Genomic DNA, 15,448 nt, shown 5'->3' with positions numbered 1-15,448 from the left:
TAGCTGTAGTTAGGTGTAGTTAGTTAGGTGTAGTCTTTAGGTGTAGTTAGGTGTAGTTAGTTAGGTGTAGTTAGGTGTAGTTAGTTAGGTATAGTTAGGTGTAGGTAGTTAGGTGTAGTTAGCTGTAGTTAGGTATAGTTAGGTGTAGGTAGTTAGGTGTAGTTAGCTGTAGTTAGGTGTAGTTAGTTAGGTGTAGTCTTTAGATGTAGTTAGGTGTAGTTAGTTAGGTGTAGTTAGCTGTAGTTAGGTGTAGTTAGTTAGGTGTAGTCTTTAGGTGTAGTTAGGTGTAGTTAGTTAGGTGTAGTTAGTTAGGTGTAGTTAGCTGTAGTTAGGTGTAGTTAGTTAGGTGTAGTTAGGTGTAGTTAGTTAGGTATAGTTAGGTGTAGGTAGTTAGGTGTAGTTAGCTGTAGTTAGGTATAGTTAGGTGTAGGTAGTTAGGTGTAGTTAGCTGTAGTTAGGTGTAGTTAGTTAGGTGTAGTCTTTAGATGTAGTTAGGTGTAGTTAGTTAGGTATAGTTAGGTGTAGGTAGTTAGGTGTAGTTAGCTGTAGTTAGGTGTAGTTAGTTAGGTGTAGTCTTTAGATGTAGTTAGGTGTAGTTAGTTAGGTGTAGTTAGCTGTAGTTAGGTGTAGTTAGTTAGGTGTAGTCTTTAGGTGTAGTTAGGTGTAGTTAGTTAGGTGTAGTTAGGTGTAGTTAGGTGTAGTTAGTTAGGTATAGTTAGGTGTAGGTAGTTAGGTGTAGTTAGCTGTAGTTAGGTGTAGTTAGTTAGGTATAGTTAGGTGTAGGTAGTTAGGTGTAGTTAGGTGTAGTTAGTTAGGTATAGTTAGGTGTAGGTAGTTAGGTGTAGTTAGCTGTAGTTAGGTATAGTTAGGTGTAGGTAGTTAGGTGTAGTTAGCTGTAGTTAGGTGTAGTTAGTTAGGTGTAGTCTTTAGATGTAGTTAGGTGTAGTTAGTTAGGTATAGTTAGGTGTAGGTAGTTAGGTGTAGTTAGCTGTAGTTAGGTGTAGTTAGTTAGGTGTAGTCTTTAGATGTAGTTAGGTGTAGTTAGTTAGGTGTAGTTAGCTGTAGTTAGGTGTAGTTAGTTAGGTGTAGTTAGGTGTAGTTAGTTAGGTGTAGTTAGGTGTAGTTAGTTAGGTATAGTTAGGTGTAGGTAGTTAGGTGTAGTTAGCTGTAGTTAGGTGTAGTTAGTTAGGTGTAGTCTTTAGGTGTAGTTAGGTGTAGTTAGTTAGGTGTAGTTAGGTGTAGTTAGTTAGGTATAGTTAGGTGTAGGTAGTTAGGTGTAGTTAGCTGTAGTTAGGTGTAGTTAGTTAGGTGTAGTCTTTAGATGTAGTTAGGTGTAGTTAGTTAGGTGTAGTCTTTAGATGTAGTTAGGTGTAGTTAGTTAGGTGTAGTTAGGTGTAGTTAGTTAGGTGTAGTCTTTAGATGTAGTTAGGTGTAGTTAGTTAGGTGTAGTTAGCTGTAGTTAGGTGTAGTTAGTTAGGTGTAGTCTTTAGGTGAGATGGAAGCAGACCAAGAAGAGCGTTATAAATAAGAACCAGTGGTTCAGTCTGCGGGTGGATGAGGTGGAGTAAACAAAGAGCAGCGCTGCATCAATAAATCAATAAATCCATAACTCTCAGCGCTCTGTGGAACACAGTATCCAGGTGAATGATTATAACGTCGCCGTAGTCCGTAAGGCGTCATTCAGTCGATGCAAACACACTTTCACACACAAAGCTGATCACTGAATGACGAACACACAACTTTATTCCATTTCCTCTTTGATACAGCAGCAGAGCGTTAACGAGACGCAGCGTCACGGGTTATTAACTCTTCATATGACGACAGAGCAGAGCTGCAGGTTTCATCATTTAAACACCGACGTGGTTCAGAAACAACATCAGCTCAAATTATTGCTTTTCATATTCAGCACCACAAAATGAACACCTGAGATTCACAAACACACTGTGATCTTATATATAAATATATGAATATATAGATGAATATATGTTATCTGTTCTAAACGTGAACTGAATCACAGTTATTCACTGAATAATTAACCATCAGCAGCGTTAAAATGATCCTGATATCAGTCCCCACAGCTGTTTGAATACCTTTAATCCTGCAGTGATTAAAAGCTGCCGCTCACTAAATGCTAAACTAGAATAATGTGTTATAACCTGAGCTTAATCTACTAAATCCAGTCCAGTTTAAGACATGTGATGGCTTCTTAGAGTATTAATCATATACAGTATGTTGAGTTGAGAAACTGTACAAGCATCAAACAAACATCTCAGACTCATACTGGAATACAGATGTTTGCATTGTTTTTAAAACGTTGTGCTGTCGGTCGCTTCGGAGCTAAATGACCTGTTGACCCTCACAGACGGGTCTGATGACGTCCAGATGTTCACGTCTGGTTTCAGGAAGTGACGGAAAAGTAAATAAATAAAGAGGCGGAGTCCACCGTCAAAATCCTGATCATGATTAATATTCGATTAATTGTCAGTGTATCTTTTGGTCATTCAATTTTCACATTTTCACAAAAGGATATTAAAATACAAAAAATTAAAATTAAAATACAAGGCGTTTTTATAATCAGGGTCAAAAAGGGATGAACTAAACTTTAAAAAAACGGGTTGATTTTCATTTTCTATTTCTAAAAACAAAAAGTAAAATCACTTGTTTTTTTCATATTCTGCGACCGGAAGTTGCCATTTACAAAGTAAGAGCGCGTGTGAGGACGGTGCTGTAAGTGTTGTAGTACATCTATGAGGAGACCGTTCATGTGTGAAGTGGTTTTGGTGGTACTTCACTGTATAATACTGAAGTTATTGAATATTTGTCTCTTCTCCGCGTTGCACTTTATAGACGGTCCCTGACAGCTCGTCTCACAGCCGGCTGCACATAGAGACCGATGTTACGTGTCCATCTCGGAGGACTAAAGGCTGATTAAATTGAGGTTGTAGCTCGTTGTCTACCTCACTACGGTTAGAAAGAGTCCTCGTTGGTGTTCTAACAACGTTTCTGTTATCAGTTATTGATCCAGGAAGTTTGAATCTGTCAATATCTTTCACACTTTACCGAATTTAGTTTTTCTGCAGTCGTGTCTTCTTCCCTGAGAAACACTCTTTCATTGTTTCTAAAAACGACGTACTGATCCGTGTCCATCACCTTCAGTTACACAGCAGCACCGTCCTCATACGCGCTCTTACTCTGTAAATGGCAACTTCCTGTCGCAGAATATGAAAAAACGGGCGTTTTTTAGTTTTATAGTGATTTTATTTTTTGTTTTTAGAAATAGAAAATGAAAATCAACCCGTTTTTTATTTTTTATTTTAGTTCATCCCTTTTTGACCCTGAGAAAGACAAACGGCTTGTATTTCAATTTCAATTTTTGTATTTTAAAATGAAAATCAAATAACCATTAATTTTTAGTTTTTTAAAGGTCCCATATTGTGCTCATTTTCAGGTTCATACTTGTATTTTGTGTTTCTACTAGAACATGTTTACATGCTGTAATGTTAAAAAAACAACTTTATTTTCCTCATCCTGTCTGCCTGAATATACCTCTATTCACCCCTCTGTCTGAAACGCTCCGTTTTAGTGCATTTCAACGGAATTGCGTAGCTAGGCAACAGTTTGGGTCCATATTTACTTCCTGTCAGCTGATGTTATTCACATACACTGCAACAGGAAATAAACTGGGACACATTTAGAATGTTTACGTTTAAAACCGTGTAATGGTCTAAATATTGTATATTTGTGACATCACAAATGGACAGAAATCCTGACGGCTTGTTTCAAATGCACAATTTATGAATACGGGCTGTGTGTATTTCTCTGTATATTGAGTGTTTTTGATAGTTTAACTGTATTTATATATAATTTAAACCTGCTTTATAATACAAAAGACATGCAAATCTCACTTTTTATAATACGGAACCTTTAATATCTGCGTGTGGAAGGAAAATCGAATGACCAAAAGATACACTGACTGTTGTGCAGCCCCTAATTTAATCCTGTGATCAGATTTAGTTCCCTGATAGAGACCTGATGACCTTCATGATAAATAATGTTATAATATTACATGAAAGAAAATTACAAAAGAATCTCATTTCTAAGTTCAACAATGAACCTTAAACCTGCAATAACAGTTTGTTGTTGTTTTTTGACGCATCATCACCTTTTAAGTTGATGCTGCTTTAAAGACGAATGAAGATTAGAGAGATTTTAATAAGAAAATCAACCTGAAACTAGAGAAGTGGGGACAAAAGAAGGATTTTGAGAAGTTCGGGTGACGTGTCTGAACGATAAATGACACTTAAATAAAGGTTAAATAAAAAAGGTTTATGTTCAACAACACTTTAAATGAGTCTCGGTCTCCTCACCGTGACTGCAGAGGTAGAAACCTGCAGCGTCACATGATCTCCGTTTGACTTTCTAACACTGAAACTGACCTGACCCGTCTGAGGTGTCAGAGTACAGCTGAGCTCCGGTCACATCGGAGTACATTTACTCAAGTACTTGTACTTCACTTGAGTATTTCCATGTTGTGCTACGTTATACTTCTACTCCACTACACCTCAGAGGTAACTATTGTACTGTTTACTACATTTATCTGACGGGTAAATGCATCGTCACAAAGCTGAATACATTAGGATGTGAATACGGGACACCTGATGATCTCATAGACCATGATGCATTGCTGCAGATTAAACTAGCCAACAGGATATAAAGGAGCTCAAATGCAACGTTAATGCAGCAGTAATATTAATCAGATAGAGAATAGAACAACACTGAATACTGACACAGCAGTGCTTCTACTGCTGGAGAATACTTTAACTACATTTAGCTGATAATACTTTCACTTAAAGCTACTACGAGGAACTTTCATTTAGAGTTGATTGTGTCGGTCCGTGTGGACAGAAGCGGTCGTGTTTCGGAGAACCAGAGTCCCTTCTCAACCTCTCGTTTTACTGCTCTATCAATACTTTTACTTTAACTACATTTAGGTGAAAGTACTGACATACATTTACTTAGGCAAGGTTTTCAATGCCGGACTTGTAGTGGAGTATTTTCACAGTGTGGTATTCGTACTTTTACAGCAGTAAAGGATCTGAATATTATTATTATGATTTATAACTCTGTAATATAGAGTATAAAGGTCTCTGGAGTTTCTTTGGAGACTTTTCATGCTTCTGATCAGACTCTTCACTCTGACTCATCCTGTGTTTAATATTCTGCATTATTAGTATTTTCTATGGAAACATTTCCATCTGGAGGTAGACGGTGGAACTACAACCACAATGTTTTAAAGGCCAGACGGCTCAGATAGACAGGTAGTTACGGAAAACACAGATTCAAGGTTTAAGTCCTGAAAACAACTAAATTCAAGTTTAAATGAAGTGTTGTTGTTTTAAAGACAGAAAGCAGAAAAACAACAACTCTGCCTCTTTCTCTGACCTGACTTTACATCTTTTCTCATCATAAACTGTTGATCAAAATCTCATCATCTGCTAATACGAACATCTGAAGATCCTGTTTTGGATAGGCAACATTTTCGCAGATATTAAAGGGACGGTTCGGATGTTCTGAGGTGGAGTTTGTGTTATTGTGTGGCACAAACAAACTAATCGAACGAGGCAGCGGTAGACCAGCTACTCCACCGTGTTCTGAGAGGTCAAATTACTGTTTCTTTTAATGGAGTCTGGTGGCTTTGGAGAGAGCGATATAATGGCTTCAGTTCCCCGTCACAAAGGGGCCGTCTGACAGCGAGGTAAAGAGGTGAAAATATTTTAAATATAGCGTACACTTAAACCAGCGGTCAGCAACCTGCAGCTCTTCAGCTCCTCTCCAGAGGCTCCCTGTGGAGATAGAAACATGGAAATGAATAACTGTTTATATTTCATTTTGATTTATCATTGTTGTAGGTCTATGGTACGACGGTATGACGGAGTATAAGGGCCACATTGAGGAAAAAAATAAATCTGAGATTTAGAGAATAAAGTCATAATATAAAGTAGTAATTTTACGTGTTATTTTCTCTTTTTCTCGTAAAGTTATGACCTTTTCCTCGTAATATTACGACTTTTTTCTCGTAACATTATGAGTATTTTCTCGTAAAGTTATGACTTTATTCCTGTAACATTACGACTTTTTTTCTCGTAACATTATGACTTACTTTCTCGTAACATTATGACTTACTTTCTCGTAATATTACGACTTTTTTCTCGTAACATTACGACTTTTTTTCTCCTAAACTTCTGACTTTATTCTCGTAACATTACGACTTTTTTCCTCGAAACATTACGACTTTTTTCTCGTAACATTACGACTTTTTTCTCGTAACATTACGACTTTTTTTCTCGTAATATTACGACTTTTTTCTCCTAACATTACGACTTTTTTTCTCGTAACATTACGTCTTTTTTTCTCGTAACATTACGACTTTATTTCACGTAATATTACGACTTTTTTTCTCGTAATATTACAACTTTTTTCTCGTAACATTACGACTTTTTTTCTCCTAAACTTCTGACTTTATTCTCGTAACATTACGACTTTTTTTCTCGTAACATTACGACTTTTTTTCTTGTAACATTACGACTTTTTTTCTCGTAACATTACGACTTTATTTCTCGTAATATTACGACTTTTTTCTCGTAAAGTTCTGACTTTATTCTCATAATATTCTGACTTTATTCTGTAAATCTCAGATGTGTTTTCCCTCAATGTGGCCCTAATGCTCCGTAGTACATTGTCTCTTTGGCCCTCACTGTATCAGACTGATAAACTATATACTGAGACTATAAACTGCGTTACCTTCATCACAATGATCAAATGGTTTTTTTTCTTTAGTTAGCAAAGGTTGCTGACCTCTGACTTAAACTAAAACTTAAACTGAAGAAATGATGTGTATTATTTTCTGGTATTAATGTGTATATTCAGTACATGTTAGTGTTTTATCATCTCTATTCTTTACTTTTTATTTTGCCATGTTTAAAAGAGTCTGTTTTAGTTATTTAACATAATTGTGTTTTGTGAATTATGTGAAGTAGCTGATTGCTATAATCTATAATTAATAAATCAGAAAATGTTTAATTTTGGACACGCTTCGTTATATCAACATATGATGACTTAATCCTGACGTCTATTAACATATTTAAGCTTCAGTATTAGTAGTTCTGGTGAGCCAGTCAGAGAAGAGAGTTAAAGAGAGTTAAAGAGAGTTAAAGAGAGTTAAAGGGAGTTTAGATTCAGCTGGTGGACAGAGAGGACGTCGTTCACCTGCTGGCTGTTTTCACACCGAGACTCTCAGGACGGACGTGAAGGCTTCTGGTTGATCAGACAGACGTCCACCCGTCATTCAGTCCCTCCGTCTGTCCGTCCGTCCTCGTCTCCTCTTAAGCTCCTGCTCGTATCTCTGCAGCTGAGACAGGAAGCCGGGGTTTGGATCGATCTCGTGACGAGCCGTCTTCACTTTCTGGGGGAAAGAAAACAGTCGTCAACCCTCTGAGACCCACAATAGGGTGGTCCAGGGGGTGTTTAGGGGGGTCCAGGGGGTCTTTAGGGTGGTACTGGGGGTCTTTAAAAATCATCAATAATCCCTCCAGAATACCACATTAAGACACCAAGACCTTGAGGAACACCAGAGAAAAAGACATGCTGTGATTTGGGATCAAAAACTTTTGACATTTTGGAGATTTCTGCAAGAATTGGCATTTTTGCGGCGATTGGCAGGCGAGAAACCCCCTTATTGATCAATGTAGCTAGGAAAGCCATCCATCCTCTGAATGCTCTAGGTCTCTAGTCTGATCCATCCATCCTCTGGATGCTCTAGGTCTCTAGTCTGATCCATCCATCCTCTGAATGCTCTAGGTCTCTAGTCTGATCCATCCATCCTCTGAATGCTCTAGGTCTCTAGTCTGATCCATCCATCCTCTGAATGCTCTAGGTCTCTAGTCTGATCCATCCATCCTCTGAATGCTCTAGGTCTCTAGTCTGATCCATCCATCCTCTGAATGCTCTAGGTCTCTAGTCTGATCCATCCATCCTCTGAATGCTCTAGGTCTCTAGTCTGATCCATCCATCCTCTGGATGCTCTAGGTCTCTAGTCTGATCCATCCATCCTCTGGATACTCTAGGTCTCTAGTCTGATCCATCCATCCTCTGAATGCTCTAGGTCTCTAGTTTGATCCATCCATCCTCTGAATGCTCTAGGTCTCTAGTTTGTGGCTGTAAAGTTTCATGATCCACCAGAGTCTCAGCTTTACAGTGAGACCCAATTAATGTAATTCAGAGACTGTTTAGGGACCCCAGGATGCAGAAATATTCAAACACACCATTTTAGAATAGGAGACAATAACACTTTTATACTGCATGTGATTATCATAAAGTGGGCATGTCTGTAAAGGGGAAACTCGTGGGTACCCATAGAACCCATTTATATTCACATATCTGGAGGTCAGACGTCAAGGGACTCTGCAGCATAAACCTGAGCATGAATAGAGTCGGTGTGCTGCTCGAGGGCACCTTGGCAACGGATACTCTGACTTCAATAGCAGCTCCAGTTTCTGCAGACTAAGAGTTTAAACACAGTCGGTGACATTTCCGACCTCTGAACAGCAGCTCAGAGTGAGACATCTTCACGTGTTCTACTGAGGGAATCTGCACAGTAAAACCCCCCCGACATTTAACCCCTGGAGACTAAATGAAGCTATCATGATGACCCCACATCATGGTGACATGAGTCGGGAGGATTTTAGCCGTACGTTGTTAGCAACGTGTCCTGAGGCCAAATGAAACGCCGGAGCTGGAAGATCAACGATTTAATCCAGTGATCAAACTCTGAGTAGTGAAGCCGATGCTGAAAAGCCTTTAACCTGCATCCTCTCTAGCAGCCAGCAGGGGGCGACTCCTCTGGTTCTATAGAAGTCTGTGAGAAAAGGAGTCTACTTCTCTCTTGATTTATTACTTCAGTAAACATTGTAAACATGAGTTTATAGTCTCAAGCTCTAGTTTCACGTCTTCTTCAACACAGCATGATGTTCATTTAGTAAATGATGGTCCCATTTAGAGTCAGATAGACCATAAAGCAGGGGATGCTTCAGGGCGGGGCTACCTGGTGATTGACAGGTCGCTACCACGGCGTTGTCCAACTCTTTCATAGCGTGTTTTCACTTCATCAAAGGGAATTATAACAGTTTTGGTTGTCTGAAAATGTCTTATTCAGCATTCGGTTGCACTGAGCTCCACCTTCTGGTGTCACTTTTCAAAAACAAGATGGCAACGGCCAAAAAACAATTCATAATCAGGCTTAACTTCCTGTCGGCACAGGAAGTGGGAATGTGTTTCCATCTGCGGCTTGTGATCAGCTTTACCTGCATTCATCAACTACCTGACCAGTTCTATCATCTAACGTACGGCGTGGAGGACTGGATTGGCTGGCTGGCGTCTCTGTAAATCACTTCAAACACGGTCCTGATCAACCTGCAGGTAACCATAGCAACAGCAACAGAGGAAACACCTGGCACAGTATCACCAGTTACATTCAGACCTCAAACTGCGTCCGCGTCACCCACCTGCAGCGCGTCGGTCAGCGCCAGTTTGCGGTGTTTCATCAGGTAGGCGATGCAGACGGTGGCCGAGCGGCTGCGTCCGTTCTTGCAGTACACGACGCTGCGTCCTCCGCGGTTCGCCTCCTTCTGGATGGCGTCGGCGCAGCGGTCGAAGTGGACGTACAGATCCTCGTTGGGGTCGTCGTAGACGGGGATCTGCAGCTTGGTGACGGCGGCGGCGGAGGGAAACGGCTGCTGCTTGGACACGTTGATGCAGAGCGTCACCGCCTCCTGCTGGAGGAGCTCGTCGCTGCAGGCTGAACGGGCGTTGCTGATGAACAGAGCGCTGGTGACTTTACACAGCTGCAACATCCTGGAGAACTGAGCCTCACAGGCTTCCTTACGCCGGCTCTGATGTTCACAGGTAACTGCCACCTGGTCAGAAATAAACAGGTTTGTCAGTTCCTTCCACAGAAAGTTGATTTACCTCAAAATAAAATGATCGTCTGATTCACAGACGTCTCTTTGAACATCCATGGACAGTTTTCAGTCCAAAATGGCGGCAGCCTACCGCAGCGCCATGCAGATAGAAACGGCTCAGTCTAAGCTAACAAACACAAAACCATTCTTAGTTTTAGCTGATCGTAAACTAATGAAAATAGAGTTATCAATATTATATTCCATTTCTGCTAATAAATCCCCGAAATGTTACAAACCGGACCTTTCATATTGTGTTAAAGGGAATTTCTTTGGAGTCACTTTGGGTAACTTCTGATGGGTATTTATCATCACTGGTGATATTCTGGCAAATTGTTATCGCCCGACGATTCATCAGCGTGAACGTTAGGTCATCACAGATATAGATGAGCTATCAAGTTTCAAATATTAGAAATTAATAAAGTTAATTAACATTGTCAGATCCCAGAGGCTCAGCGACGCGCACATCCAGCCAAACACCAAGACGGCGAAGGAAAAAAACCAAGATGGCGACAGAAAAAAACCAAGATGGCGACGGCCAAACTCCAAGTTTCCACCAACACAGACAGCATTAAAGACAACAGCTCTCCAGTGAACCTACCGAGGCAGCGGTCAGTGAACGCCTCACACAAGGACAGACTGACTCTCATGCAGCCGTCAGCTGATCTTCAGGTTCCTGCTCTCCTCAGGTTGAACCCTCCCCCCTCTCTCTCTCTCTCTCTCTCTCTCTGGTTTTACTGTTTCCTGTTCAGTCCTGCAGACAGAGGACGGTTCTGGTTGATCCGGTCTGTTCAGGTCTCCTCTTGACCCCCATCTGCTCCTGATCAACACACTGCTGCTATATTTACAGCATGGACTGTCTCTGACTGCTGCTCTACTCTGGGTCCTAATGCTGGTCCTGTTCATGACTGACACAGGAAGCATGGACAAGAGGAAACTGGGAGGACTGGGAGGACTAGAAGGACTGGGAGGACTAGAAGGACTGGGAGGACTAGAAGGACTGGGAGGACTGGGAGGACTAGAAGGACTGGGAGGACTGGGAGGACTAGAAGGACTGGGAGGACTAGAAGGACTAGGAGGACTGGGAGGACTGGGAGGACTGGGAGGACTAGAAGGACTAGGAGGACTGGGAGGACTGGGAAGACTAGAAGGACTGGGAGGACTAGAAGGACTGGGAGGACTAGAAGGACTGGGAGGACTAGAAGGACTAGGAGGACTGGGAGGACTGGGAAGACTAGAAGGACTGGGAGGACTGGGAGGACTAGGAGGACTAGAAGGACTGGGAGGACTAGAAGGACTAGGAGGACTGGGAAGACTAGAAGGACTGGGAGGACTAGAAGGACTAGAAGGACTGGGAGGACTGGGAGGACTAGGAGGACTAGAAGGACTGGGAGGACTAGAAGGACTAGGAGGACTAGGAGGACTGGGAAGACTAGAAGGACTGGGAGGACTAGAAGGACTAGAAGGACTGGGAGGACTGGGAAGACTAGAAGGACTGGGAGGACTGGGAGGACTAGGAGGACTAGAAGGACTGGGAGGACTGGGAGGACTGGGAGGACTAGGAGGACTAGAAGGACTGGGAGGACTGGGAGGACAGGGAGGAGTTGGGAGGACTAGGAGGACTGGGAGGAGTTGGGAGGACTAGGAGGACTGGGAGGACTGGGAGGACTGGGAGGACTAGAAGGATTGGGAGGACTAGAAGGACTGGGAGGACTAGAAGGACTGGGAGGACTAGAAGGACTGGGAGGACTGGGAGGACTGGGAGGACTAGGAGGACTAGAAGGACTGGGAGGACTGGGAGGACAGGGAGGAGTTGGGAGGACAAGGAGGACTGGGAGGACTGGGAGGACTGGGAGGACTGGGAGGACAGGGAGGAGTTGGGAGGACTAGGAGGACTGGGAGGACTGGGAGGACTAGAAGGATTGGGAGGACTAGAAGGACTGGGAGGACTAGAAGGATTGGGAGAACTGGGAGGACTGGGAGGACTAGGAGGACTAGAAGGACTGGGAGGACTGGGAGGACTAGAAGGATTGGGAGAACTGGGAGGACTGGGAGGACTAGGAGGACTAGAAGGACTGGGAGGTCTGGGAGGACAGGGAGGAGTTGGGAGGACTAGGAGTACTGGGAGGACTGGGAGGAGTGGGAAGACTGGGAGGACTGGGAGGACTGGGAGGACTAGAAGGATTGGCAGGACTGGGAGGACTAGGAGGGAGGACTGGGAGGAGTGGGAGGACCAGGAGGACTGGGAGGACTGGGAGGACTGAGAGGAGTGGGATGACTGGGAGGACTGGCTGCCATCACCCCCATCCTCAAAAGACCTGGACTCCACCCTGATGACCTGACTTCCGGCTCATCTCCAATCTCCCCTTTCCGTCTAAAATACTGGAACGTGTCGCCTCACAACTCAAAACTCACCTCATCTCCAACGACCTGTACGAACCACTTCAATCCGGTTTCCTCTCACAACACAGCACAGAAACATCCCTCCTCAAAGTCACCAATGACCTCCTCCTCTCCTCATCTCGTCACCTCAACATCCTCATCCTCCTCGACCTCACTGCAGCTTTCGACACCATCAAGCACACCATTCTTCTCTCCCGCCTTGAATCCTCCCTCAACATCAGCGGCACTGCCCTCTCCTGGCTAAAGTCATATCTCACAAACCAACAACAATTCATCAACAACTGCACCTCCTCCCCCGCTCCTCTGTCCCAAGGCGTCCCCCAGGGTTCGGTGCTCGGTCCCCTTCTGTTCATCCTCTACCTGCTTCCCCTCGGTCACATCATACGCCGCCGTGGCCTCCACTTCCGCCGCTACGCCGACGACGTCCAGCTCTACATTTCCACTAAATCCATCACCACCGCTACACACTCCACTCCGTCCAACTGACTCACTGAAATTAAATCATGGATGCAAATCAACTTTCTCAAATTCCACTGCGACAAATCAGACATGATCATCATCGGTCCAAAATCACTCACCAGAACCGCTCACAACTTCTGCCTCACCATCGACAACTCCACTCTGTTCCCCTCCGCTCACATCCGCAACCTCGGAGTCAATTTCGACAGCCACCTCTCCTTGGAACACCACGTCAACCACATCACCAGGACGGTCTGTTTCCACCTCAAAAACATAGCTGGTCTCCGCCCATCACTCTCCTTCTCTGCTGCCGAAACTCTCATCCACGCTTTCATCACATCCAGAATCGACTACTGCAACAGCATTCTCTACGGCTCATCATCTAAAGTCCTCAATAAACTCCAGTACATCTAGAACTCTGCTGTCCGTCTGCTCACCCACTCCCGGTCCCGTGACCACGTCACCCCCGTCCTCCAGAACCTCCACTGGCTCCCTGTGCCACAACGCATCCAGTTCAAACTCCTTCTCCTCACTCACAGAGACCTCCATCACCAGCCCCCTGATTTTAATGTGGGATTCATATTGTGTGTTTTATATCTTTTTTATGATGTCCTTGTTTTATGATCGATGTATCTGCGTAAAGTGGCTTTGAGTTTTTAGAAAGCGCTATATAAATAAAATGTATTATTATTATTATTATTATAAGTAGTAGTAGTACTAGTATTTGAGAGGAATCCTGATGGAGATCTGACGAAGACCTGATGGAGACCATGATAGAGACCTGATGGAGACCTGATGGAGATCTGATGAAGACCTGATGGAGATCTGATGAAGACCTGATGGAGATCTGATGGAGATCTGATGAAGATCTGATGAAGACCTGATGGAGATCTGATGGAGACCTGATGGAGATCTGATGAAGACCTGATGGAGATCTGATGGAGATCTGATGAAGACCTGATGGAGATCTGATGGAGATCTGATGGAGACTCCAGCAGCATCATCAGCTTCATTAGTGGCAGCAGGTGAAGTTTCCTCCTCAGCTTGTTGTTGTTAACGTTAATATATTAATTAACTATAAAACAACGTTAATATATTAACTATAAAACAACGTTAGTAAAACACTGACATGTTTCATGAAGTTCTCTAAAAGAGGAAACTGTATTTCAGAGCTGAGAGTCTGAAGAGCAGCTCGGTTCTTCTTCCTGTCCGCCATGTTTGTTTATGAGACGACAGGTGTTGCACTTTATTTTGTCACCTGTTAGATTCTGTGACCTACAGTAGTTACTATTTCCTCCCTAACCGGAACAAATGAAATGAAATAAAATAAAATAAAATAAAATTACATAAAATAAAAAAACATAAAAGAATTTATATAACATAAAATACAATGGAATTATATAAAATACAATAGCATAAAAACATAAAATAAAATATAATTAAATACAATAAAATTACAAAGAAAATAAAAAAAACTTAAAAAATGTAAAAAAAATTAAATAACATAAAATACAATAAAATTACATAAAATAACAGTACACAAAAACATATAATAAAATAACATAAAATATATTAATTACATAGAAAATGTAAATAAAATGAAGTAAAATAAAATACAATGGAATTACATAAAATAAAACATAAAAAACATCAAAGAAAAAAACATTAAATACAATAAAATTACATAATATAAAAGTACATAAAATACAATATTACATAAAATAAAATAACAAAAACCAAAATAACATAAAAACATAAAATAAAATCACATTAAATACAATAACATAAAAACGTTAAATAACATAAAAAAAAATCACATAAAATACAATAAAAATACTTTCAGAAAATACTATAAAAAATGATTAAACATATCCTCAATTAAGATTCCTTAGAGATATATTTAAAGTTGTATCTGCTTATGCTTATTTAACGTAAGTTATTTTTATTTATTAATTGAAATCGTTTATTTTAATAATTGTTTATTGTCATTGTATTTGGTTGTGTTGTAAAAACCTCCTGTTTGAATTTCTGTGTAAATAAAGTTTCATGTACAGAAACATCTGGAGGAAACAGACCTGACAGGACTACTGAGCATTTCTTTCAATTAATCTCTGCATTTTATTAATTTCAATATTAAATAAATCAACAGTCTGCATTAGCAGCACAACACGATGTTCCACTGTTCTGAATCACATGTGAATAAATCATCATTAAATCAGTAAAGTAACGATGACATGATAATATTTAATAATATTTAATGTTATTGCCCAGCAGTGTTTGGACTCGTCTCATAACAGACATCGAGTTGTAATTTTCTCTGCAGGTTAATTCTTGTAGAAACAAACTGAAACTAATGTGACTCACACATCCACAAACACCGTTTAGAAAATGGACAGCGCTGATGTAAACACCAACAAACACTTTCTTCTTCTGTAACAGACAAACAGAGAAAACCTGTCAGTGACGACAAAATACAAAAACAAGTGAAGGAAGTGATTTTATTGTTGGGGTTGAAAATTCATCACACATGCAAACAGCGATGTCGAAGCCGTGTCTCATCAATGTTTTATTAG

General features: G+C 41.4%; 2 protein-coding genes across 2 annotated transcripts in view; one reads left to right on the top strand and one right to left on the bottom strand.

Annotated features, from left to right (window-relative positions):
• Positions 1-15,448, top strand: part of LOC119499314 — an 843,332-nt gene that overhangs the window by 800,687 nt on the left and 27,197 nt on the right. The window lies entirely within an intron of this gene.
• On the bottom strand, positions 5,784-10,848 carry dusp28 (dual specificity phosphatase 28). Its single transcript, XM_037787466.1, has 4 exons — positions 10,615-10,848; positions 9,561-9,971; positions 7,267-7,462; positions 5,784-5,843 (listed from the first exon to the last, which is right to left on the bottom strand). Exons 2-3 carry the CDS (start codon positions 9,906-9,908, stop codon positions 7,346-7,348), a joined length of 465 nt encoding a protein of 154 aa, XP_037643394.1. The 5' UTR covers positions 9,909-9,971; positions 10,615-10,848; the 3' UTR covers positions 5,784-5,843; positions 7,267-7,345.

The sequence above is a fragment of the Sebastes umbrosus genome, chromosome 12 (assembly GCF_015220745.1).
Source record: "Sebastes umbrosus isolate fSebUmb1 chromosome 12, fSebUmb1.pri, whole genome shotgun sequence".
In the NCBI taxonomy this organism is placed as follows: domain Eukaryota; kingdom Metazoa; phylum Chordata; class Actinopteri; order Perciformes; family Sebastidae; genus Sebastes; species Sebastes umbrosus.
The sequence above is the reverse complement of the archived record's forward strand: the minus strand, read 5'-3'. Positions and strand labels throughout refer to the sequence as shown.

What these genes read in the sequence shown, in the direction of transcription:
- dusp28 (XM_037787466.1), bottom strand. Translation starts at nt 9,908, where the DNA reads ATGTTGCAGCTGTGTAAAGTCACCAGCGCTCTGTTCATCAGCAACGCC. An exon ending in CGCTGACCGACGCGCTGCAG is followed by an intron (nt 7,463 to 9,560) that starts GTGGGTGACGCG and finishes TCTTTCCCCCAG; the next exon opens with AAAGTGAAGACGGCTCGTCA.